Here is a 23,677-nt window from a genome sequence, read left to right on the forward strand (position 1 = left end):
GATAGCAGGTTAAGACTGTCTAGGTTTTCAAAATGTCGAGCAGTTTTAAAGAGAGAATGTTTAGGGGCACAACAATCCCACAGCCATAGTGTCCCAGATTTTTCAGATTTCTGAAATGAAAAAATTCAGTTTGATCTCTCTCTTTGGAGAGTTAATATTTTGTTTCATGTAACATGCATTGACTCTACTTGCACACACAATAATATGCAGAGGGCAGCAATTAATGCTGGCAGCTGCCGCTAGGAAGGATGAGTGGTGTTAGTTTAAATAATTGACGTAGAGTACAACAAGAGATTGTAGCCAGCTGAACACACTAGCTGCCAGTATACAACAAAAATATAAGTAATTTGATCATCAAACTTTATATGAGTGACCCTCGCACAAAAAAGACTGAGGAGCAAAACTATCTTTTGATAATTAAATAATACATCCACTACAAACGGTTTTCTTCAGTGTTAATTATACTTTAGCTCACCTGCAATTTTGATGAGATGTCCTTAATTGTATCATGATCTGAGGCATCAAATACAGATGATATAACTCCAGTGTATACAAGTATTGCTATAATTACTCCTTGGCTATAAAAGAAAAGAATAAAAATAAGATAAAATTAGTACACTTAAAGAAAAGGTAACAGAATCTGTCGACTATTTTGCAGCAACCACTAAAGTTAATAATTATTCATAGTGAATGATTTCATTCTGGTCACAACAGAACTTCTATGAAGTTATATATGGCATATGAGGGCTGTTCAAAAAGTGAGGTGACTTTTCAAATTGCACGGGCAACGTACATTTGATTATCGATCTATTTTTTGTTATGTTGGTACACATGTCCCAAACATACATTCACAGTTTCAAGCATTGAGCATACTTTTCTTGTTTTTGACAGATAGAAAGGTTAGATGTGTTTTAATGTGCTTGCTGATTTTAAATTATTATAAAAAATGGAGCAAAGAATTCGGCATTGAATTTTGTCTGAACAATGGAATCAAGTGCCCTAAAAAACTTGAAATGTTGACAGTGGCATATGATGAGTCTGCTCTAAGTAAAAATAATGTTTACAAGTGGTACAAGCCTATCCAAGATGGCTGAGAAGATGCCAATGACAAATCTCGCTCTGGACGACCCAGCATATCAAAACAGACGATAATACCGAAGCTGTGAAGAAAATCGTTTTGGAAAATTGTAAAATCACCATAAGAGAAATTGCTGAGGATGTTGGCATTTCAGTCGGCTTGTGTCATGCAATTTTTTCGGATGTTTTGGGCATGAGATGTGTGTCAGTGAAGTTGGTTCCAGAACTTCTCAGTTTTCATCAGAAGAACTGTCACGTGAGCATTGCTCAGGAGCTCTTGAATGACATCAGTGATGATCCTGATTTGCTCAAAAGGGTCATAACTAGTGACAAAACATGAGTTTATGATTGTGACGTTGAAACCAAAGCCTAATTGTCCCAATAGGTGCATCCCAGAGAGCCAAGATCGAAAAAAGCACGTCAAGTTCGATCAAATGTCAAAGTTTTACTCACTGTTTTTTTCAACTACAGTGGCGAACTGCATCATGAATTTTTACCTCAAGGTCGTACGGTCCTTAATCTGCCAGGAAGTTCCATATCAGTGCACACTCCACTGCAGAGTAAAAATCTCATTCTGGAAACATCCCCCAAGCTGTGGCTAGCCCATGTCTCTGCAATATCCTTTCTTTCAGGAGTGCCAGTTCTGCAAGGTTTGCGGGAGAGCTTCTGTAAAGTTTGGAATGTAGGAGACGAGGTACCGGCAGAAGTAAAGCTGTGAGGATGGGGCGTGATTCGTGCTTGGGTAGCTCAGTTGGTAGAGCACCTGCCCGCGAAAGGCACAGGTCCCGAGTTCGAGTCTCGGTCCGGCACATCTGCCAGGAAGTTTCATTTATTTTTCTGATTTCTTACTTTGCCGAGTGTTTGGCTCTGTTAAACTTCTAAGATCATTTGTGGAGTACCCATTGCTCCTCAGAACATTTTCCTGGTGTCGCATTTCGCGTTTGAGGTGCTTTGACTCAAATAGTCATCCTGCTCGCGTTACGAGTGTATGAATCACGCCTCTTTTCTGGCTCGGGTGGTGGTTTGATAGTTTGTATAGATATTGGTCCATGTGTGTCAGTTTTTGGTACACGCTATGTCCTTGGTTTTCATCATCCCTTGTGACCAGCACATCCAGAAATGGTAGGTTTTTTGTCCTTTTCTATTACCATGGTAAATTTCATGTTGGCGTGAAGGCTTTTCAAGTGTCTTAGGAAGTCACCTAGCAGTTCTTCACCATGGCGTCACACAATGAAAGTAACATGGACTTATCTGTACCAAACCTTCGGTTTACAAGTTGCTGAGTCCAGTGGCTGTGCTTCGGAATGTTCCATAAAGAAGTTGGCCACCACTGGACTAAGAGGACTACCCCTGGCAACACCTTCCAGCAGTTCGTAGAAATTGCCATTTCACGTGAAATGGCTCGTCGTGAGACATGCAGGGAAGAGCTTTGTGATGTCTTGCGGGAAAATGGAACCGATGTGCTCAGAGCATCACTGAGTGGCACTTTCATATACAAAGAACCAATATCAAAGCTGATATGACACTTCCTGGCTGATTAAAACTGTGTGCCGGACCGAGACTCGAACTTGGGAACTTTGATTTTTTGGGGGCAAGAGCTCTACCATCTGAGCTACACAAACACGACTCATACCCCGTCCTCACAGCTTCACTTCTGCCAATACCTCGTCTCCTACATTCCAAACTTTACAGAAGCTCTTCCGCGAACCTTGCAGAACTGGCACTCCTGAAAGAAAGGATATTGCAGAGACATGGGCTAGCCACAGCTTGGGGGATGTTTCCAGAATGAGATTTTCACTCTGCAGTGGAGTGTGCATTGATATGAAACTTCCTGGCAGATTAAGGAGTGCTAGTTTTGCAAGGTTCCCAGGAGAGCTTCTGCAAAGCTTGGAAGGTAGGAGACGAGGTACTGGCAGAAGTAAAGCTATGAGGACATTTGTCGTGCTTGGGTAGCTCAGTTGGTAGAGCACTTGTCCGCAAAAGGCAAAGGTCCCGAGTTCGAGTCTCGGTCCTGCACACAGTTTTAATCTGCCAGGAAGTTTCATATCAGTGTACACTCCACTGCAGAGTGAAAATCTCATTCTGAATATCAAGTTTGCAAGTTTTAGTTTCTTCAGCTTCTCTATGAAATGTCCTGAGTTCTTTACGTATGTGTCGGTCTTCCCCACGTGCGGGTGGAGCAGAGAGGCCAAGTGTTTTGACAGTTTATACGTCGGTGAGCCAGGAGTGCTAACAATTGGTCTTAGTGGAACATTGTTCTTATGGATCTTAGGTAAGCCATACAGCCGAGGTAGTAGGGCTTCTGTGTTGCGCAGGTTTCTCTGTATGTCTGCCAGCAGAGAAGATGCCTTGATTAAGCGATTCATATTCCGTGTGATACGCTGCGTCGGATCTATGCTTAGTTTTTGGTACGTCGTCAGATCTAATAGTTCTTGGATCTTTCGCTCATAATCTTTGGCCTTCATTATGACAGTCGTATTCCCCTTATTGACAGGCAGTACCAATATACTCTTGTTGGCGTTAAGATTCTTAATAGCTTGTACCTCTTCTTTCTTCATATTGCAATCTGGTGGTTTAGCTTGGCGCAGTATCCTGGCTGTTTCAGTGTGCATTTCCTCTGTCCTTTCACAAGGAAGGATCCAAATGGCCGCTTCGGTGTTAGCAATGATGTCCTCCATAGGTATAGTTCTTGGGATGATAGCGAAATTCCCTCCTTTTAGAAGAACAGACACTTCCTCTTTGGTCAACTGTAATTCAGTGAGGTTGACCACAGTGCGTGACGTGTCGGGAATCGCCTTGTCAGTCTGCTTCCAGCATCTTTCTAACTTTTTCTTTTGTGCATGTCTTGACTTCGTTCTGCATGCTCCTGTGAGTGATGCTGTCGATCTTGTCCCAGTCATCTCGATGCATTCTGTTACTTAGTTGATAGAACATGTCAAAAAGTTCCTGATCTGTTCTTGCCAAGGCTCTCCATGATGTATGAATTCGCTCACGAAGAAAAGCTTGTTCCATTCTGTCATAGATACGATGTGCTTGGGCGGTGATGAATAGGTGCTTACATTTCAAGAACATCGGTGTAGCATCTTCATCTCTGCACCGTGAAAGGAAGGCGAGAGAGGACATCAATCGTGCTTTCTTCTTCCACCATTGGTGCATACTATGTGCAAATGTCAACATCTGACAGAGGCTAACACAGTGATTGACCAATACTGTGTGATCCTTTAGGCCCGATTGAGGAGTTACTTTTTTTTTTTTTTTAATTTTTCGTCTTTCTGAGATACAGATGGGAGGTCACCTTAGCATTCACAAAACAAATTATGGAAATCAGCTATAACTGGTATAGAAAATGCAGACTGGCTAGTGTCAGAGAAAAACAAACATTAATTCAGTGTGGGGTATTAAACCTGGACTAGCTCACTTTGCTGTCTCAAAGTATAACATTCTTGTGTTACAGTACTTAAACATGTTTAAACCATTCACATTTTATGAATATTTTCATTAATTTAACAATAAAATTTCTGTTGAGTACGCAGAAAAAACTATACTTACAAGAATGAGAAAAACACTACAGCTTTAATGCACAGGAACTTTCCAATAGGGTGCATAGGGTTGAGCTCCTCTCGGTTAGCACGGTAGAATAGCACCAAACAGTACATAGCAATGAACTGTGAAAAGTTGTTGATAGCTATCATGTAGGGAAATGCAGCATCCGCTCGAAATTCTCCCTCATTGTATACACCATTCAGCTCACAAATACTGCACAGAAATGTAATACAGCCTGTAAATATCATATTGTACTGCACAATACAACTAAAATTCATAACAACAAAGCTTGTGGTACGATAGTTTAGAGATATAGATTTCTTATGTTTGCATAAAAATGAAAAATAGGAAATGAAGTATTCGATCTTAAGACTTAGAACAATCAATCACTTTGGATGGGACTGCTCCTTATCCTACAATTTTTTATCTTCCAACACAGTTTTGCATTATTGTATTAGTATGATTATTTATTATCTAAATGAATGGTTGAGTGTAATCTCATTAGAGGTGAAGTGTAGCTCAGTTTGAGAAGGTAGGGTAAGTATCTGTCAATGACTTTCTGAAGAAACCATCTCGCCATTTACCGAAAGTGGTCTAGGGAACACCACAAGAAACCTAAAACGCCACACTGGAGGCAATTTTAGCATTTCTCCACTCAAGTATGAGTCCAGAGCTATGCCACCGAATTGCCTGATTTCAAAAATTAGCAGTGTTACCCATTGCCCTAAAAACTACCGTATTGAAAGGAATTGTGTCCATTGCACTGGGTTTCTCCTACATGTGCTACATGATGTATAACATGTACAGTATTTTCAATAGAAATATTTGTACAGAAATAGTGACATTCCACCATTACTCAAAAAAGAAACCATGTACGGGAGGTACTGGGGAGAAATTTGAGAAGAGAATAACAGTCCATAGACAGCAAAACTAATTGATTAAGAGCAGAACCAATCATCAATTTATTCATCATGTTCTGCAGACCCCATCGTGAAGGAAGAAGTTTACAAATGTGAAAAGAGCCAAGTTGTGCATTAACAATCAAAATGTGTAATACCACCTGTTATAGACACAGGAGCTCCATCATCTATATTTTTTTAAATTTCTGACACATATTTCTAACACAGCTAATAACATTTCTATTCCACAACTGTTTACAGTGTAACCAGAATGAACAATGCTCCTATCATACCACAAAAATGGTGACTATGTCCTGGGCAGTGTTAGGGATGTAAAGATGGGAACTAGCTCTTCTGGCAACTTCAAAGACACTTAAATCAAATATCCTGACACATTTTTGATCATTTACTTGTTGTTATTAGTAATAATACTAAGTAATATAATTCAATGTGTCAAGAAAAGTTACATGATGCCTGATGTCATATGCCCTCATGTCATACAACATGGCATTTGTCATGATGTGCAGTATGACACAACATGTCATTAAAGTTTAGGATACATGCATTCCCACTCTGAGATACTTCCTATTATAGATGCACCCCCACTCTGGATACTTCTGACTGTACATGCATCCAACTCTCTAGAATCACATAAATATGTGTCTACTTGCTCTTACACCCCTCACCGCACATGTAACAGGAGATACTGTATTTATTCGAATGTAAGCTGCACCTGAAAAATGAGACTCGAAGCCAAGGAAAAAAATTTTCCCGAATCTAAGCCGCACCTGAAATTTGAGACTCGAAATTCAAGGGGAGAGAAAAGTTTTAGACCGCACCTCCAAATCGAAACGAAGTTGGTCATTGTGACATGAGATACAGTTTAGGTCGAATGGATGAAGATACAGCTACAGTAGTTTGGTTCGGGTCGTAAGCTTAGCAATTAAGCTTTACCAGATAGCCATTGCTATGCGTCAGGCACTCCGTCTGTATTTATACGGATACCCTTCCTTTTTCATGTGCTTTGTCTGGTTTGAATTGATTGCGTATTTTGCTTTGATCTGATAAGTGCCGTTCTCTTTGTTATAGGTGTTTACGTCACTCTAAGCTGAAAATGCATTATTGTAGTGTGTCATGCATTGTTTGTCGCATTCTGATAACGAGTGTTTACGACCTGTCGCGCTCGCGGCATGGTTTGCTTTTATGCGCGCTTCCGCCGCTTACAAAAAAAAAAAAAAAAAAGAGAGAGAGAGAGGAATTGTCTCATTAGCGGAATAATGGCAAGAGACTGCTAATTTGTTGTTACTCACACTGCTGCTTTCTTTGATAACAAGAACCAAATAATAGAGTGCGTATGACAGAAAATGTTCTGAACGAGAGTTTAGCGTAAATTTTTCTCCGATTGAAAATGTTTGCAGACGGCTCTTTAGTACATTACATTCTGTACGGAAATTAGAGTCATCTTAGATTTAAAAATCTAGTCAGTTGCCGTGCTTCATTTCTGACTGCATTTCTATTCAGCATAAGAATAATACGAATATAAACATGACATGATATGTATATTCTTCCACGTTTGCTGTTGTCTCATTCTAGTTTCGTAGTTTATTAGGCAGACAGGACTTAAATGAGATAGCAGCAAACATGAAAGTATACATGGCATAATGTTTACATTCGTATTATTCTTATGGTGAAGAAAATACTGCATGTGATTCACGATTCATAAAAGTTCCTATTAGCAACAGTCTCTTGTAACAAGCAGGAAAAAATTCAGAACGTAGAGTTGGCCATATTGATATACATCCCAAACAGTCTTGCCAATCAGATTTTCGTGGTAGATTTTGAGTGATGACTTCAAATGCAGAGTGTGTTGTTGTCTTCAGTCCGTAGACTGGTTTGATGCAGCTCCCACGCTTTTTTATCCTGTGCAACGCAGAGTAGCAACCCTTATAAAAAAAAAAAGGATGAAAATAACTTAGAAATTAAATGCTGAAACTTAAAACAAAATTTTATTAGGTTTGTAATACATCTTATACTAAATGTTTAAAATATCAGTCATGATTCTGAGTCACTATCACTCAATTCTTTGTTGCTCATTTCTTCATACAGAGCATCATCCTCCGTACCATCTAGAGCATTGGATATCGAACATTTTTTAAATGCTTATTGCACAGTCTGATTTGGAACACACTTTCGTGCATCATAAATCCATTGGCACACTGCGCATTTTACACGTCCTGTTGGTGTCAGTTGTGTGTCGCTTTTCGAAAATCAGTCTGTGTACATGCGTTTAAGCTTGTCCTTAAATGGTTTATTCAAACAGATGTGAAGTAGTTGCAGAATTGACGTCATCCCACCTGGAATAACTGCCAAGTCCACTTTGCTTTCCCCTAATTTTTGTTTGACTGCAGGTGTTGTACAGCCTGCGTATGCATCTAATACCAACAGACTGAGTAAACCAAGCATAGTGCCAGGACGATGATTCCACACACGCCTAATCTATTCCAGCACCAAGTCTTCCGAAAACCACCCAGTTTCGTTTGCTGGTACAATTACAGTTTTTGGAAACACTTCCAATTTCGGTAAAGTCTTTTGCTTGAAAACTATGAATGGGGGTAATTTACGTCCATCTGCTTGCTGTGCAAGCCAGCATAACGGACATCCGCTGGTTTTCACCCCGATGTAAGAAGACTTATGTCTTTCTTTCCTTTGCGTCAACCGTATAATTTGACGGCATGTCAAAATATAAGGGAGTTTGGTCAGCGTTTCCTATTTGACCAAGAAGGTATTGCTTTTCTGTGCGCCGCCTGATTATGAAGCGCTGAAATTCCACAAGTTTTTTTTTCAAAATTTTTCAGCAGCTTCTGAACAACTGAAGTTCGTCTCCGAAGTGAAAAATCCCAGCGCTTCATAAACAGGTCAATCCAGCTGCAACTAGCCATAAAATTTCTGGTTTTTTGCTCTCTAGCAATTTCATGTGCCTAATTTTTTAAAATTTCGGCATTCACAGGCAGGAATTTCTGACGCTGTTGCTTAACAAATTCATTTAAAATCACGTCTAGTGCTTGATGTTGGCCACACTTTGGCCCACTAAATGCTTTCCTGCTACTTGAACATTCAAATAATTTGTCTTTCTGCAGTCACCATCGCCTGACGTTGCTCTAATCAGTCCCGTATCGCAGACCTGCAGCACGATTAGAACTTTGTTCCACAAAAGAAATAGCTCCCCTTTTGAATTTGGCACTATAATGAAAGCGCTTCATTATGGTTCACTAACACTAACAAGCACTTGATGAACTTCCATGAAGCAATAGGTGCCGCTACGTGATATCTTAATGAGCCCCAGCGTATCAACTCGTGCAACAATCCTAAAGCCTTGTGCATTGTTGGTATTTTTGTGTAAAGAAATTGCTATGAATATTTGAAAGGCTGCTACATTCGAAGACGAACAATACGGAATTTGTATTTACTTCGTTGGATAGTGTATGAAAGTGCAGTGGTCGAAACTCGGGGCAGACAAAAAAGCCCTTTACCTTTTTTTTAAAATGTATTTATTGACGCAGAGGTTTTGGCGCCAGTATTTATCTTTGTGCCTGCAAAGAATGCCTGTGTAGCGCTACATCTATTCGACGGCAGAAGTTAGTTGTGGCGGCACTTACCAACATTTTTCAGAACTTCCGCTTACTTTGTACTCGATTCTAAGCCGCAGGCAGTTTTTTGGATTACAAAAACCAGAAAAAAAGTACGGCTTAGATACAAGTAAATACGGTAGGTTTGGTGTCAGAAATGGTACCTTCCGGAAAAAAATCAATCCCTTCTCCACCCAGAAATTAAAAAATTGTTTAACATCTTCCCAGGAACAAATCCATCCCCAATCTCATCTCCCCAGAAGGAATGTATGCTCTTAAGCCAAATGATTATATATACTGTTTACTATTGCTGGCAAATCTTCTGCATTTTTGGCACAGTATCAGGGACTTTAGTTTAAAAATTGCAAGATGAAGGTGCGCCAACACCTTGCAACGAAGTGAGCACATTGCGTTGGATAAGTCAGGTCAACTCATAAAAAAGTGTAAATATGACAAGATGTTTCGATTTAAATTTCTCTGAAGCTGTCAGATAAGTCAAAAAACAAGTTCCCTTCTTTTACATTCTTAACTCTGCCCAAGACATATTCACTTTTTTGTGTTATGACAAGAGCAGTTTTCATTGGGGTTCCCAATTTTTCTCTACCATAACTGTGACATTGGATCACTGTAAGCTGGCAACCAACGTAGATTTTTGTTAACTTGCGTGATGACTTATCAGGTATAGGCTTTTCATTGTCTTTTGAACCACATTGCTTATGAGTGGCAGTGGTTAAAGCCCTCACAAAACAACAGCACAGCCATTAATTAAATGTATTTGTATACCTTCTTACAAAATCTGAACCGATTCACACAAGCACGAAATTCACAAAAAATGTGTATTTTGAATGTACAATCTGAATGAAGCTACATTTTGAAAGAAACATTTCAATTTTATCACAAGAATGCATTTGTATTTATTTGATTCAATTTAAACCATTCCCATACATTCAGTTCACATGTAAGAATGAATTTCACATATTACATTTATTTCGACTTTCATCCATTGCGTCCCAACGATGGATAATGATCATTGTATAAAAAATCTTTTTGACTTTATCTATTCATCTACCTTTGTGCAAAATTTGAACCAATTCATACAAGTATAGAAGTGTTGTGCTTCAAAAACCTCCCAGAAAAAAGTGTTCCTGCACATAACATCCCAATGGTGCCATTACTGAGCATTAATTTCAGTCCAATTAAAATATTTTGCAAAATGAATTAATTGATTTGCACAATTGGCCTGGACACCAGCTCCAGTTCATCATTCAAACCTTGCTTAATATACTGTAACAGCCCCAGTGAGACAAAGTTCAAATGGCTATACAAATGACCACCGGTCTAGGGTAAACCAATTTTTTTTTACCCCATGTTCACAGCTCAAATAGGAACTGAGGACCACTATTCTATGTGCTGCCTTTTCAGACATATTTGCTACAGTGCTTCTGTGCTTTAAGAATGCAGAAACTAGAATGTTACTCTTAACAACTAATCTTATACACTACTTTGAAACATTCCAAATGAATGAAAAACATATTATTTTACATTTGACAAGTTAGATCTGGGTGCAAATCAGAATCTCTAGAGACAGGTTGCTGTTTCATTTTTGTCACAAAAGTAAATTTTATTTCAAAATATTCACACTGTTGTCAGTCACGACATAACTCCATGATTGCTGATAGAATTATTTTCTCAGTTCAAGGAAGTTATGTAATAACATATTTGCATTTGTATATACTTACAAAGAGATGAATGTTGTTAAAGGCCGTACCACAGTATACTGTAAAATTCCATGTTTACACATGTGAATGAACTCCCTGCAAAAATAAGAACACTTCAACACTAACAAATGAACAAGAACCAACATAAAAATATTAAATTAAATTTGAAATATCTAAGATGACTTAAGAAATTGTATCAACACTTATAATTCATACACCCCTTCACATATTTTCTCTCATAAATTCCATCATAGACAAGAGCCTTTTTGTGTGTCCAAAGAGTCAACTTGTGCAACAACACGTAGAACCCGCCACTGCAGGCTGCTTCTGTGACGTATACTAACAACCCATTACCACTAATGCTAATCTACTCAACATTGTGACACATGGGATTTATTTCTAGATTATATTTTTTACCATTTTATAAATCAGAGTATTGTCTGTATTAGTAAAAAATCAGTTATTGTGAAAAAAAATCCAATACTCTCCCTCTTGCACTCATGAGCTTTTGGTTTTGTTCACTATTTCTTGCTAGGAATTTACATAACCATAATGATTTTAGAGAATACTATCAGTTGTCTGTATAGTGAAAAAGTTGGAACCTGTTTGATATGAAAGTTAGTATTGGCCAGAATTTCCACCTCCCCAGACTAGATAAAATGCCTAATCATAGACAGGCTCAACAAAAAACTGCCAATTGTGAGCTTCTGGCCAAAAGTAGACAATGCACGCACACATTCATGCAAGCATAACACACACATACACAACCACTGTCTTTAGCCACCAGGCCAACCAGAGATAAAGGTCATGTGTGCGTAAGTTGTACTTGTGTGACTGACATCTCTGTCGAAACTCTCTGCCTTTACAAATGTCTGCTTGTGTCTGTGTATGTGTGGATGGATATGTGCGTGTGTGCGAGTGTATACCTGTCCTTTTTTCCCCCTAAGGTAAGTCTTTCCGCTCCCGGGATTGGAATGACTCCTTACCCTCTCCCTTAAAACCCACATCCTTTCGTCTTTCCCTCTCCTTCCCTCTTTCCTGATGAAGCAACCGTTGGTTGCAAAAGCTTGAATTTTGTGTGTATGTTTGTGTTTGTTTGTGTGTCTATCGACCTGCCAGCGCTTTCATTTGGTAAGTCACATCAGCTTTGTTTTTAGATATATTTTTCCCACGTGGAATGTTTCCCTTGATATGTCCTTTTAATACTGTCATTATTCCATCCTTCACTTTCCATCGTTTGATTTGGACTTGGACTAGATATCAGATACAAGAAAAGCTATGCTTGTAGGATAGAAATGAAATGATAAGAAGCCTTTTAAATATGGTACTGCATGAGACTGTTGAAGATGATGATAATGATTTAAGATGCTAAACTGTAGGTTCATCAGTACCGTTACAGAAAACAACTAGAGAATGTCAGACATTTCATCTTAACTGGAAAAAAAAGAAAAAAACAAACTAATGCTGCATACAATAATATAATCTTACCAGAAACTATTCTATTCATTTGTATCAAATCATCACCCTCCTCCCCCCCCCCCTCCCTGCCCCCCCCCTCCCCCCCCCCCCCCCCCACACACACACACACAAATGCGCCCTTCCTCCCCTTTCAGCTAGCGTCAGGAATTTGACGATACTTATGCCATTATCGAGAAAATGGTAAGAGATTATAATTTTCCATCACGAACCCTGGGCATATGATTTTGCAGTATGATTCATTAAAATATGACTATTTTGTTCAGAATGATGGTTGATATTATTATCAAATTCTTCTTGGGACCAAGAGCTAGCTGAAATCTGAACTATGAACATCCGAGTTATTTAGCGATTCATGGAATGTATATCAAAAGCTCAGATTAGACACTGTAGGCGGAGGAATGTTCATTGCAGTTGACAAAAATATTGTCTCTACTGAGGTCGAATTTGTCCATGACAGTGAAGTTATCTGATCAAGTATAACAGGTGTAGATGAAATCAAGTTCACTGTTGGATTTTTCACTGGCCACCTGGTTCTGCTGTGATGGTTTTGGAGTTGCTGCCAGAAAGTCTATGGTCGGTAGTTTGGAAATACTCAGACTGTGCAATATTAGTTGGAGACAACTTGAACCTACTGAGTATGGACTGGGATATCTATGGATTCATTGCAGGTGATGCAGAGAGACAGTGTTGTGAAGTTCTTTTGAACACTTTTCTGGAAACTGTCTTGACCAACTAGTTCAACAGCCCACACATAATGGAAATATTTTAGATCTCACAGCTACAAACAGGCATCAGTATAGAGACAGGGATCAGTGAACATCATTTCATCATAGCAACTTTAGTCACTGAAGTTAACAAATCAATCAAGGAGGCTACGAGAGTATTTCTGCTAGAAAGAGCAGATAGACAGTTGTTAGCATCCCTCTTAGACAATGAATTTGTATCATTTAGTTTCAGTACTATAGGCATAGAGGAATTATGGGCAAAGTTTAAATGGACTGTAAACCATAGCCTGGAGAAGTAATTGCAAGTAAGTGGATTAAGGGCAGAAAAGACCCACTGTGGTTCAGTAACAAAATTTGAATATGCTAAGAAATCAAAGGCTATTGCACTCTCTGTTCAAATTAAAATGTGCAAATGATGATAGCTAAATATTAATAGAAATTCGTGCATCTGTAAAAAAGGCCGACACGCGAAACATACAATTGCCACTGTCATACTTTAGCAGTAAATCTTGCCAAGAACTCACGAAAATTCTGGTCCTACATTAAATTGATAAGTGGGTCCAAGGCTTCTATCCAGTCCCCACTGACTGGTCTGGTGCTGCAGTAGCAGACAGAAAAAGTAAAGCTGAAGTTTTAAATTTCACGCTCAAGAAAGTGTTTGTGCAAACATACCACTGTTTGACCACCGCACAGACTCCCATGTGTAGGATATAGTAATAACCATTGCAGTTGTAGAGAAACAACTGAAAGAGTTGAAAGCAAATAAGTCACCAGGTCCTGATGGAATCCCGATTCGGTTTTACGGAGGGTACTCTACAGCCCTGGCCCCTTACTTAGTTTGCATTTATCGGGAATCTCTCTCCCAGCACAAATTCCCAAGTGGCTGGAAAAAAGCACAGATGACTCCTGTAGAAGGGTAAAAGAATGGACCCACAAAATTAAAGAGCAATATCTCTAACATCGGTTAGCTGCAGAGACTTTGAACACATTCTTGGTTCAAATACAATGAAATTATTTGAGAGCGAAAAGCTTCTACCCACAAATCAGCATGATTTTAGAAAGCATTGGTCATGTGAAACTCAGTTTGCCCTTTTCTCACATGAGATCCTGTGAAGCATGGATGAATGACAACAAGTGGTTTGCATATTCCTAGATTTCCATAAAGCATTTCACAAGTTGCCACATTACTGACTGTTAATGAAAGTACAAGCATACACAATAGGTTCCCAGGTATGTGAGTGGCTTCAAGACTTCTTAAGTAACAGAACCCAGTATGTTGTCCTTGACAACGAGTGTTCATCAGAGACAAGGGTATTGTCAGGAGTGCCCCAGGGAAGTGTGATAGGACCACTATTATTTTCCATACACGAAAATGATCTGCTGTACAGGGCAAGCAGCAGCCTGTGGCCATTTGCTGATGATGCTGTGGTGTACGGAAAGTATCATCGTGAGTAACGCTTGGAGGATACAAGATGAGTTAGACATAATTTCTAGTTGGTGTGATGAATGGCAGCTAGCTCTAAATGTAGAAAAAAGTAAGTTAATGCACATGAATAGGAAAAACAAACTCATACTGTTCAAATACAGTATTAGTAGTGTGCTGCTTGACACAGTCATGTTGATGAAGTATCTAAGCTTAACGTTGCAAAGCAATATGAAATGGAATGAGCACATAAGGACCGTAGTAGGAAAGGCAAATGGTCAATTTTGATTTATTGGAATAGTTTCAGAAAAGTGTGTTTCATCTCTAAAGACCGCATATAGGACACTAGTGTGACTTCTTGTTGAGTACTGTTTGAGTGTTTGAGTTCTGCACCAGGTCGGATTAAAGGAAGAAACTGAAGCAATTCAGAGGTGGGGTGCTAGATTTGTTACCGGTAAGTCTGAACAACAAATAAGTATTATGGGGAAGCTTTGGGAACTCAAATGGGAATCACTGGAGGAATGGCGACATTCTTTTTGAGGATCATCACAACTGAGAAAATTTACAAAACCAGCGTTTGAAGCTGACTGCACAATGATTCTACTGCTGCCAATGAACATTTTGCATAAGGACCATGAAGATAAGATTAGAGAGATTAAGGCTCGTATGGAGGTGTATAGACAGTTGTTCCCCTCGCTCTTTTTGCGAGTGTAACAGTAAAGGAAGTGACTATTAGTGGTACACGTGGCTTGCAGGGTACGTACGTAGATGTGGGGACCATCCTGTCTGCTGACTACTTCTGTTTGTTGACAAAAGCATTGCCATAATGTCATCTCATCTGTTCCACTGCCCTTAGGATAGCAAAGAACAATGTTCTGTGAGCCTTATCCCGAAAACCCAATTGGGGGGACGTGACTGAGCAGCTGTTAAAGTACCCTTGCTGGGTCTCCTTTACACAAATCTCAAAAGGTCTTGTTGTCCGTGGATAGTTACTGAACAAATGTTCCAGTGGTGGTTGGGCAATAGAGATGGATACTGGTGATTTTGGAACAAACTAGAACCCATATGTTTGGCACACCATGAGGAGAAATCACTATGTGCACTGTGCTCACCATAACAACAAACAGCATTATCTCTGCTCACAAGCTAGGAACTGGGCTTGTGTGGTAACCCTCAGTTGATTATCTAATCCTCTCAGAGTGCACTAGGTCAAGTATTTTGAAGTAGGGCTTGCTGTTCTGCAATCTGGCATGCCTAATTGAGCTGGGACCACATGAAAGCTTTAAAAGATTGGAGCAGGCTTGCTGGTTTTACTCCCCAAGTTCTTTGACTATTCATTTTGAAAGATTTTTTAAATCTTGAGGCATCTTAATTAAAGTTGGGAAGTACCCCTCATCTTTAAAATAGGTAAATGAAAAGGAGAACACGAGTAATTGAAAATGACAAAAATAGTTTTCTTAGAAGAAAACTTACAACCTGTGGCACTCACCCATTTCTCCATCCTCCTGACAGTTATCTGCAACTAACATATTATTGTTGCATGTCTGGCAGTTGCACAGAAGGTGGAGAAATTGTCAATGAGTAAGGAGCATTATATATACAGGGCTCCTTGTCACATTATACTATCTATGGCTATGGTGAATGTCATTATATTTGAAACACTAGCATAACAGACATCATTTCCCATTTAAAACATTCAGATAGGGCATTTCTAACTTGGTATTAAAAAACAATCATTCCAGCAGAAAACATTGCTTGAAGATGGGGAGATATCCGTGGAAACCCCATTTGTGCAGCAGAATGTTGTCCCTGCAGGTTGTAATTTGAGCTATCTCCAGTTAGAAGAATACCTGAAAAAAGTGTTGCTTGCACATGAACGCTTTCCAGATGGGTCTGGTTATTGAGTGTGGAGTGGTACATCTCATACCTATATTAAGGTCCCAGCTGATGATGTGTTCAAGGTTCTTCTCCAGGCAGCTAATTAGACTGGAGCTAAGGCAATTGCTGGCACAAGTGAGTCCTTTCCTGATTTTGAAATTTCTATCAAACCACTTCCTTTCAGGAGTTCACTGAAAAACTTTAGAATGACATTCTTCAATGCCCATTTAACTGTCTTTACAAGTCGTAAGTTATTTGGTTGTGACCAGATGCAGTGTCACAAGCTGCGATAAATGCAGTATCCAGCTCCCACAGGGAGGTAGAGCAACTGCAGTCCTCGATGTTGGTGATGTTAGCTCTACAGAAATCACAAACACACCTCCCCTGTATTGTCTGATATTGACAGAAAGCTGGACAATATTCTTATAAAATTCAGCATTTGTCCAGAAAATGTCACCTGGAGTTGTTACACAACACATCTAATCTTGTACAGCCATTATTGATGGTCACCAATACTGCCTGGAAATTTTCCTAATGGCTTCCCATACTTGACTTGCAGATGTTGATCTATTGATGGAGTTGAGGACCTCTTCCTGTGACCTCTTCTTACACTCTTTAAAATGATGTGTGTTTTTGTTGTTCACAGAGCAGAATGGCACTCTTCATTCCACCAAGAATAGATTGCCTCATAAGTATTCTTGGCAACTCTGGGTTGCATACATCAGCAGCTTCACAGATCATGCTGGCACATGACTGGCCTAGTCCTGGAAACTTTCATGCTGTTCAGAATCAGCCAACTGGCTATAAAGCATTCAGCCAGCCTTTCTGAGTACCCATTTCATCAGCCCTGCCTGGCACGTGGACCCAGATGGAGAAGTTGCCTCTTCCGCGGAGGTCACACTCCCCTTCCCACTGAAAATTGTCTGCAAGGAGGAAACGAAGAAATTGGGAGGTCTAGCTATACACAACCTGTAGCAGTACTGAAACAAATAGTACGAACCACTCTCATTAACATGATGTTCTCACTTTGTGTGAAATTCTTAATTTCTTGGTGGTGGTGGTGGTGGTGGTGGTTGTTGGGATGTTTAAGGGGGACTAAACAGCTAAGGTCATCAGTCCCCCATTCCAAAAAAAAGGCGAGACAGAAATGCACGAAGCAGGTAAAACCCCAAGGGGAAGGAGACTCCCCCCCAGGCCCTAAAAGAACACAAATGCGGTAATGAACACGACAGACACGAAGACACCAGACAAAAGGAAACAGAACAAAAGAAGATGACCGGAGACTGGTTGACTGACCACGACAACAAAAAAGGGAAAGAGTCAACCAACCGACTACACACTAAAATCTGCAACCAAATATGAGAGACTCGAGGACAAGAGACACACAAAGGGAAAGGTGCAGGACCACTCTAAAGGGATCCATAAAAAGGACTAGCACGGATAAAATGTTAAACACTGTCAGCCATGGAGGCATCGTCGCATAAAATCAAAGGCAAGGTGCCCGGGAGATTAAAAGACTGCCGAAGGGTGCGCAGTCGGGGACACTCCAATAAAACGTGGGCGACCGTCAGCCGGGACCCACACCGACACAGGGGGGGATCCTCCCAACGCAAAATATGGCTGTGCGTCAGGTATGTATGGTCGATGCGGAGCCGACACAGGATAACAGAGTCCCTGCGAGAAGACCGCAGGGAGGAGCGCCAAACATCGGTCGTCCCCTTGACAGCCCGCAGTTTATTAGGTGCTGTCATGCCTCGCCACTCAGCAGACCACATCCCAAGCACCTTACGGCGCAACACCAGCTGCTGATCGTGAGCTGTGAGGCCGATCTCCAAAACTGGGGCGTCGATCGCCCCTTTGGCCAGCCTGTCAACACGTTCGTTCCCCGGGATGCCAACATGACCTGGCGTCCAAACCAAGACCACCGAACGACCAGAACGGGCAATGGCGGAAACAGACTCCTGAATAGAGGACACCAGAGGAGAAGAGGGATAGCAGCAGTCGATGGCCTGAAGGCTGCTCAGGGAGTCACTGCAGATGACGATGGACCTACCTGAGCACAAACGCATATGCTCAAGACCGCGCAAGATGGCCACCAGCTCTGCAGTAAAAATACTGCAGCCAGCCGGCAAGGAGCGTTGCTCAACATGGGCAGCGTGAGCAAAAGCGTAGGCAGTGCGACCATCAACCAGGGAACCATCAGTGTAGACAGGCTCACAGCCCGAAAATAAGGCGAGGAGCGCAATAAAACGGCGACGGAGGGCCACAGGCGGAACCGAGTCCTTAGGTCCCTGTGCCAAATCCAGACGGACGGACGGCCGGGACAAACACCAGGGAGGCGTAGGTGTACGGACCCGGAAAGGAGGCAGAAGAGGGAATGACCCCAGTTCTGACAGCAGGGACTGGACACGGACAGCTACGGAAAGCCCAGACCTAGGTCGCCGTTCGGGCAGATGGAGGACCATGGCAGGGAAAAGCAGGCGACGATTGGGATGGTCTGGCGAGCAATGCACATGGACAGCATAGTCGGCGAGCAGACGATGGCGGCGAATCCGCAGCGGGGGAACCCCGGCCTCCACCAGTAGACTATCCACCGGTGCGAAAAGCGCCAGTTGCAAGCCGAACCCCACAGTGGTGTATGGGGTCTAACACCTTCAACACTGAGGGTGACGCAGAACCATAGGCCAGGCTCCCATAATCAAGCCGGGACTGCACAAGGGCTCTGTACAATCGCAGCAGCGTGCAGCGATCTGCACCCCAAGACGTGTGGCTAAGGCATCGGAGGGCGTTGAGGTGCCGCCAGCATTTTTGCTTCAGCTGAGTAACATGAGGAACCCATGTGAGCCGGGCATCAAACACGAGTCCCAAGAAGCGGCAAGTGTCCACCACTTGAAGCAGGTGGCCGTCGAGGTAAAGTTCAGGATGAGGGTGGACCGTCCGACGCCTGCAGAAGTGCATAACTCGAGTCTTGGGTGCAGAGAACTGAAAACCATGAGTCAGAGCCCATGATGCTGCCTTGCGAACGGCGACTTGCAGCCTGCGGTCGGCGACTCCCGTAGTCGTGGAGCTAAATGAGATGCAGAAGTCGTCGGCATACAAAGAAGGAGACACCGACGACCCCACTGCTGCAGCCAGACCATTAATGGCCACTAGAAATAAGGAGACGCTCAACACTGAGCCCTGCGGGACCCCATTTTCCTGTATATAAGATGAACTAGAGGTGGCACCGACTTGCACCCGGAAAGAGCGGCGCAATAAAAAGCTTTGAAGAAACGCCGGGAGCCGACCACGAAGACCCCACTCATGCAATGTGGCGAGGATGTGATGCCTCCATGTGGTGTCATACGCCTTCCGCAGATCGAAAAATACAGCAACGAGATGCTGACGTCGGGCAAAGGCCGTATGGACAGCAGATTCCAGCCGCACCAAATTGTCCACTGCAGACCGGCCCCGACGGAAGCCACCCTGGGATGGAGCGAGGAGTCCGCGCGACTCAAGGACCCAACACAAACGCCGCCCCACCATACGTTCGAGCAATTTGCACAAAACGTTGGTGAGGGTAATGGGACGATAGCTGTCCACCGCCAGTGGGTCCGCACCAGGCTTCAAGATGGGGGCAATAACACCCTCTCGCCATTGCGACGGGAACACGCCTTCGCTCCAAATGTGATTAAATATCGGGAGAATATGTCTCTGGCAGTCCCTGGAGAGATGCTTCAGCATCTGTGCGTGGATGCAGTCTGGGCCTGGTGCTGTATCAGGGCAATCGGCGAGGGCAGCGAGGAATTCCCTCTCGCTGAAAGGAGCATTGTATGTTTCAGAACGACGTGTGTGGAATGAGAACGGTGTCCGCTCAGCTCGCTCCTTTAGAGAGCGAAAGGCGGGGGGATAGGATGCAGTCGCAGAGCTCTGAGCAAAGTGCGCGGCAAGCCGTTCAGTAATGGCGGCAGCGTCCATGCAGACAGCGCCGTCCAAGGAGAGCCCAGGGACACCCGTAGGGGTCTGGTATCCATAAATCCGCCGGATCCGGGACCACACGAGTGAGGGGGAGACATGGGAGCCCAAGGATGAAACATACCTCTCCCAGCACTCCTGCTTACGCCGTGCAATAAGACGATGGGCCAAGGCACGGAGCCTCTTAAAGGCGATGAGGGTCTCGAGAGACGGGTGCCGCCTATGACGCTGGAGAGCCCGCCGATGGTCGCGAATAGCCTCAGCAATCTCTGGCGACCACCAGGGTACAGCCTTCCTCCGAGGGAGGCCAGAAGATCGGGGGATGGTAGCCTCGGCCGCTGAAATGATGGACGTGGTTAAAACACGGACCACCTCGTCAATGTCACCCTGTGGGGGAGACTCAATGGCTGCAGCAGAAGTAAAAGCCGGCCAGTCTGCCCTGTGGAGAGCCCAGCACAGATCAGGGTGCACCCTCCAGCGGAGGGATGGGACAAGTCCGGGGCTGCAAAGAGGGAGATCGATGGCCGAGAACGAGCCATGGGCAACACTGAAATGCGTGGGAGCACCGGTGTTCAAGAGGCTAAGGTCGAGCTGAGCCAACAAATGCTCCACGGCCCGACCGCGGTCATCAGAGACAGTCCCATCCCATAGAGGGTTGTGGGCATTGAAATCGCCCAGAAGCAGCAATGGTGGCGGGAGTTGAGTCAGCAGCGCAGCCAAGACATGTCGGGGGAGCTCCCCATCCGGAGGAATGTAAACAGAGCAAACAGTAATAGCCGGCGAGAGCTCAACCCTGGCAGCAACTGCCTCTAAAGGTGTCTGAAGGGGTACTGGCGAGCTACAGACAGAGTGGTGAACAAAGAGGCAAACCCCTCCTGACGCTCGTTGACAGGCAGCACGGTTCTTATAGTATCCCCGATAACCGCGAAGGGCGGGGGTCTGCAGTGCAGGAAACCAAGTTTCCTGCAGAGCAATGCAGAGAACAGGGGAATCACTCAGAAGCATCCGGAGCTCAGGCAGGTGGCGGAAATAACCGCCGCAGTTCCATTGGAGAATGGAAGCAGGGAGGGACTGGGAGGGTGTGAATGCGACTAAGAGGCAGACAGCGCTTCAGAGCCAACTGCCGCCACCGGGGGAGAGTCAGCTGAGTCCATAGGAGAGGCCCCCAAGGGTTCCGTGAGGGCGAGATCCGCGGCAGAGGCGAGGATCTCCACCTCATCCCCGGAGCCAGGACTATGTACAGCAGGCGGTGCTGAAACCGCCGGAACGTCCTTCTTCTTGGACACATGCCGTTCCTTCTTCTCACGTCGGCCCTTAGGGTGAGAGGGCTGGGAGAGCTTCTCTGAAGGAGCGTCGGAGGCTGACGACGACGCAGAAGCCCTACGACCAGCAGGTGGCGGAACCTTCAGCCACTGGCTGACATCGGGCTGGGAAGGAGAAGAAATGGAGGAAGGGAGAGCCCCGAGGGACCACTTCCGCGAGAGAGGAACCGGCGGAGGCAACGCCGGCGGAGAAGGAGGGGGAGGAATCGAGCCTCCCGGTTGTGGAGCAGATGTCACTCCCAAAGTAAGCGTGGGGGGAGCGACAGAAGAGGGTTTGCCCCCAACTGCTAAGGGGGCAACAGAGGAAGGCTTGCCCCCAGACACGAGGGGGGCAGACAGAGATACACGGCCCCGAGGGCCCACTGAAGGCGGCACAGATGAGGCGACAACCGTCGCTCGCGTGGGCGACGATAACGTGGCTGCAGCATAAGATGGTCGAATGGAAGCAGGATACAACCTTTCATATTTCAGTTTTGCCTCTCGATAAGTAAGCCGGTCCAGGGTCTTAAATTCCATGATCTTCCGCTCCTTATGAAGAACGGGGCAATCCGGCGAGCATGGAGAGTGGTGCACCCCACAGTTGACACATACAGGCGGAGGCACACATGGAGAATCGGGATGAGAGGGGCGTCCGCAATCTCGACATGTAGCGCTGGATGGGCAACGGGAGGACATATGCCCAAACTTCCAGCACTGGAAGCACCGCTTCGGGGGAGGGACGTATGGCTTCACGTCGCAACGGTAAACCATCACCTTGACCTTCTCGGGCAAGACATCACCCTCGAAGGCCAAGATAAAGGCACCGGTGGCCACCCTGTTAGCCTTGGGCCCTCTATGTACACGACGGACAAAATGGACGCCAGGTCGTTCCAAGTCGGCTCTCAGCTCGTCATCGGATTGTAACAAGAGGTCACGATGGTAAATAATCCCCTGGACCATATTTAAGCTACCGTGGGGAGTGACGGTAACAGGGATGTCACCCAGCTTATCGCACAAGAGCAACGCTCGTGACTGGGCTGGGGAGGACGTCTTGAGGAGGATGGACCCATTCCTCATTTTAGACAACCCCGGCACTTCCCCAAACTTATCCTCCAGGTGTTCCACAAAAATAGAGGCTTCGTCATAAGAAAGGAGTCACCATCAGTCCTGCTGCAGACAAGGTATTGCGGTACGTAAGGCTCCCGCTTGGCACTAGATCGGCGTCCCTCCCATGGCGCAGCCAACGAGGGGAACGACTGAGGGTCATATTGTGCAGCATCAAAGTCGACTCTACCACGCTTAGAGACGCTGGTGGCCGTGCGACCACCAGCTTGGTGTGATTTATTGCGCTTCATTGCGCCACATCCGCCCAGATGCCACCTACTCCGAACGAGGGCTCTCCCCAAGGGCGCCACCCAGCCAAAGCAACGGGTACCTGGCCGATATCCCGTTGCCTGGAGTCCCCGTGCCCCAGACAAGATGGGCACATACTCCTTGGCATGCATGGGGAGGAAACAGCTCTGGCATCTGTAGTGCGATCCCTGCGTGGTCAGGGGGCTACCACCAAGAGGGTACATGACGACCCCACCACAATGGACTGGCTACCGTGCTTGATTTTAGGTGTTGAAAGGGTCCACAGTTGTCGTAGGTGCTAAGAAGAAGAGTGCGCACAAGGCGAGAAGGAGACAACCCAGAAGATGTTGGGCGTAGTCCCCCCCCCACACGACAATAGGTAACATGCAAGATGGTGGAGCATGATGGACCAATAGAAAAACACCACGTAAGGTGTCCTTCCCCAAATGGCACACACTAACAACGGAAATTTGGAAAAAGAAAAGGAGGTCAAACCCAAGAGGGGACCGTCACAGAAAGCCGAAACGTTTGAGACTCCTTTTAGTCGCCTCTTACGACAGGCAGGAATACCGCGGGCCTATTCTTACCCCCGAACCCGCAGGGGGACTTAATTTCTTGACTGCAAGTCCTGGCAGTGGCGAAGCTCCATAGCACACCATGTACATTGAAATCTTCTGAAAGAAGTGGAGGGGAGGGGAGTT

At 44.1% G+C, this 23,677-nt stretch overlaps 1 protein-coding gene across 1 annotated transcript in view; it reads right to left on the minus strand.

Moving 5' to 3' along the window:
- Positions 1-23,677, minus strand: part of LOC124621792 (transmembrane protein 184C) — a 76,026-nt gene that overhangs the window by 32,920 nt on the left and 19,429 nt on the right. Inside the window, exons 4-6 of the mRNA XM_047147225.1 lie at positions 10,885-10,959; positions 4,627-4,833; positions 476-578 (exon numbers count right to left, since the gene is read on the minus strand). Of these exons, the coding sequence (XP_047003181.1) occupies positions 476-578; positions 4,627-4,833; positions 10,885-10,959 (385 nt within the window). The remainder of the gene's footprint in view (positions 1-475; positions 579-4,626; positions 4,834-10,884; positions 10,960-23,677) is intronic.

Source organism: Schistocerca americana, chromosome 7 (genome assembly GCF_021461395.2).
Source record: "Schistocerca americana isolate TAMUIC-IGC-003095 chromosome 7, iqSchAmer2.1, whole genome shotgun sequence".
Lineage (NCBI taxonomy): Eukaryota > Metazoa > Arthropoda > Insecta > Orthoptera > Acrididae > Schistocerca > Schistocerca americana.